The following is a 2,503-nucleotide window of genomic DNA, read 5'->3' on the forward strand; positions in this document are numbered from 1 at the left end:
TTCTGTTCGCCGAGCTGGAAGTTTTTGTTGCAAACGTTTCGTCCCCTGTCTAGGTGACATCCTCAGTGCTTGGGAGCCTCCTGTGAAGCGCTTCTGTGGTGTTTCCTCCGGCATTTATAGTGGCCACGAGCACCCGAGCTACAAATCTTCTCACAAACTTTGATCAGTAAAAGTTTTCAAAGCTACAACAATTAATTTCCTGTCCAAAAAAATTATCTAAGTGCTGTGGTGAGAGGATGGGTAAGTGGAGCTGAGGCTACAATCTCATGGAAGGGCAGAGGGCCAGATGGTGGTCTCCTGCTGCATTTACGTAGACTCCAAAGGCCTAACTTGCACCATTCTCCCACTTCCAAGCCCTCCGTGTTGGAGTATAACAGCACAGTGGTCAGCACTGGTCAATAATCCCCAGAATCAAGTTCAAACTCCAGCCAGTTGCTTGGAGAAATTTGGATTTTATTTTCCTTTTAAATACAGTGAGTGAGTTTTTTTTTTAAAAAAAGACGACCATAGCACATTCCTTTAACCAAAGCACACTGGACGTAAGCAGTCTGATCAAAAAAAATGAAGAGAAACATGACGAGAGCTAAGAAAACATAGGAGTTTTATTTTGTGAACCCTGCACCCACCCCTCCCCCTACCGTTCCCCTCCCCCACTTTATTTTCTTTAAACATTTCACATCGAGTAAGAGCATGAGGAAACAAGAGCGTGGAAACATACCAGGGCTTCCAACCTCAAGCTCGAATTAAAAAGGTTAAACACACCGGTCCTGCGAGAATGTCACGAGACAAAAAGGTAGTTGGTTAAAAGGGACAGTAAACCCGGAACAGAGAGCCGTGTGTGCTGGAGGTCAGCAGCGGAAAGCAGCAGCTCTGGGGAACAGCCGCTGCTCGGCTCACGGTCTGGCAGTGATTAATAGCCCCCCTTCACTGTCCATCTTCTGGAAAGCAGAGGTTCCATTGCAAGTCCTGCGATTTGGGGAGGGAGTTGGGAAGAGACAGGCCCCCTCTTAATCCTCCTTGCGGCCCCCTCGCTTGAAGCTCCACCTGAGGGAGTGGGGGAAGAGAACGGGAAACACAAGAGAAAATAAACCGCGGCTCAGCGGGTGAGGGGGATCGGAGGGGTGGGGGAAGTTGAGAGCAACAAAATAAAACGCGATCGTCATGCAACGCTCACCGCGGCAGTCAAGAATGGTTTACATCATTTCACAATAGCAAAAAAAAAAGAAACTCAACACAAGGTTTAAAAACAAGTCACCGGATGAGACAAAACACTGATCACAGCATGAGTTAGCGACGTACAGAGTGGCGGTAGCAACCTGCTTTTTTTAAAAAACAAAGAACTGGGAAGCCATCTTGGACGTACGTCTTCGTAAAGATTGCGGGGTCACGTGGTGAAAGACAGGATGGACTGTCGCTTTTTTTTTATTTAAAGAGAACAACTACACGGATGTTCGATCTCTCCTCCAGCTCTCTCCCATTATGCAGCCTGCCCCTACCATCACCACCACCACCACCACCACTCCGAGCAAGAAACAGCACGGGCAGTCACTCCAACTTTATACAGATGACGTCAATGCCCAGTCCAGTTCCCTGGTGGACTCTCTGTAGAAGGTACTCAAACACAGGAGATAATCTCACGGGTGGAGGAATATACAGCACCAACAGCCCAGCTTCCACATGTTTCTCTCAGGAGAAGGGTAGGGGGACGGGGTGGGGGCCAGGGTTAAGGCGTGACCTGGAGACAGCGACTGCACCGAACCCCATTCCTTTCCCCCCCCAACCACAAATGACCCGCTGGGCAGCTTGCCCTGCGCCAGCACAAACAGGATCTCGGACTGCGCGTGGCGCCCAACTTGCTTTCCTCTTTATAACCATCCGCAGCCCAACCCAGGGGCAGACTGATGCTTCAGAGACGCAGAGTAAGTGGTTCATTTACAACAGAGAGAAAGAGAAAGACAGGGAGGGAGGGGAGACAGAGGGAGAGAGAGAGAGAGAGAGAGAGACAGACAGAGACAGAGAGAAAGAGAGAGGGGGAGAGAGAGACAGTTCATGGTCTTAATACTGTTTCTACTTCAGGACAAGCCCCTCTTCACAACCACCGTCTTCATCTAAAGGCTCCGATCGGTTCTATCCCATCAAGGTGCAGAGGCTGTTCGCTAATTTATCTTTTTGGTTTAAAAACAGTTGCCTGTTTTCACCCCCTTTTTTTGATTCTAAAACGATAAAAAAAAAAGCACAAACGTGCCCTGGCAAGACAGGATGCCAGCGGGCAACACTGCGACCCTGGCTCCCTCTAGAATGAATTCCTTTCTCTATCTGAACATGGTTCGAGGGTATCGGTATCGGAAAAAGGGGTGCTTTAGGTCTGGGGAGGGGGAGGGGGCGGAGCGGGGGGCATTCCAAAGGGTGGTATTCCTGGCACGCCCATCCCCATCATCACAAAATTGGAGGGGTCCATGGGCGGGGGAGGGGGCGGAGCGTACATCATGCCTGGCGTGCCGGG

General features: G+C 50.0%; 1 protein-coding gene across 4 annotated transcripts in view; it reads right to left on the reverse strand.

Moving 5' to 3' along the window:
* Positions 1–436: 436 nt before the first annotated feature.
* LOC122543801 (splicing factor 1-like) overlaps positions 437–2,503 on the reverse strand; it is a 19,174-nt gene continuing 17,107 nt past the window's right edge. For all 4 annotated transcript variants that reach the window (XM_043682586.1, XM_043682585.1, XM_043682587.1 and 1 more), the window contains one exon: positions 437–1,044. In XM_043682586.1, the coding sequence (XP_043538521.1) occupies positions 911–1,044 (134 nt within the window). In that variant the 3' untranslated portion in view covers positions 437–910. The remainder of the gene's footprint in view (positions 1,045–2,503) is intronic.

Source organism: Chiloscyllium plagiosum, chromosome 45 (assembly GCF_004010195.1).
Source record: "Chiloscyllium plagiosum isolate BGI_BamShark_2017 chromosome 45, ASM401019v2, whole genome shotgun sequence".
In the NCBI taxonomy this organism is placed as follows: Eukaryota; Metazoa; Chordata; class Chondrichthyes; order Orectolobiformes; family Hemiscylliidae; genus Chiloscyllium; species Chiloscyllium plagiosum.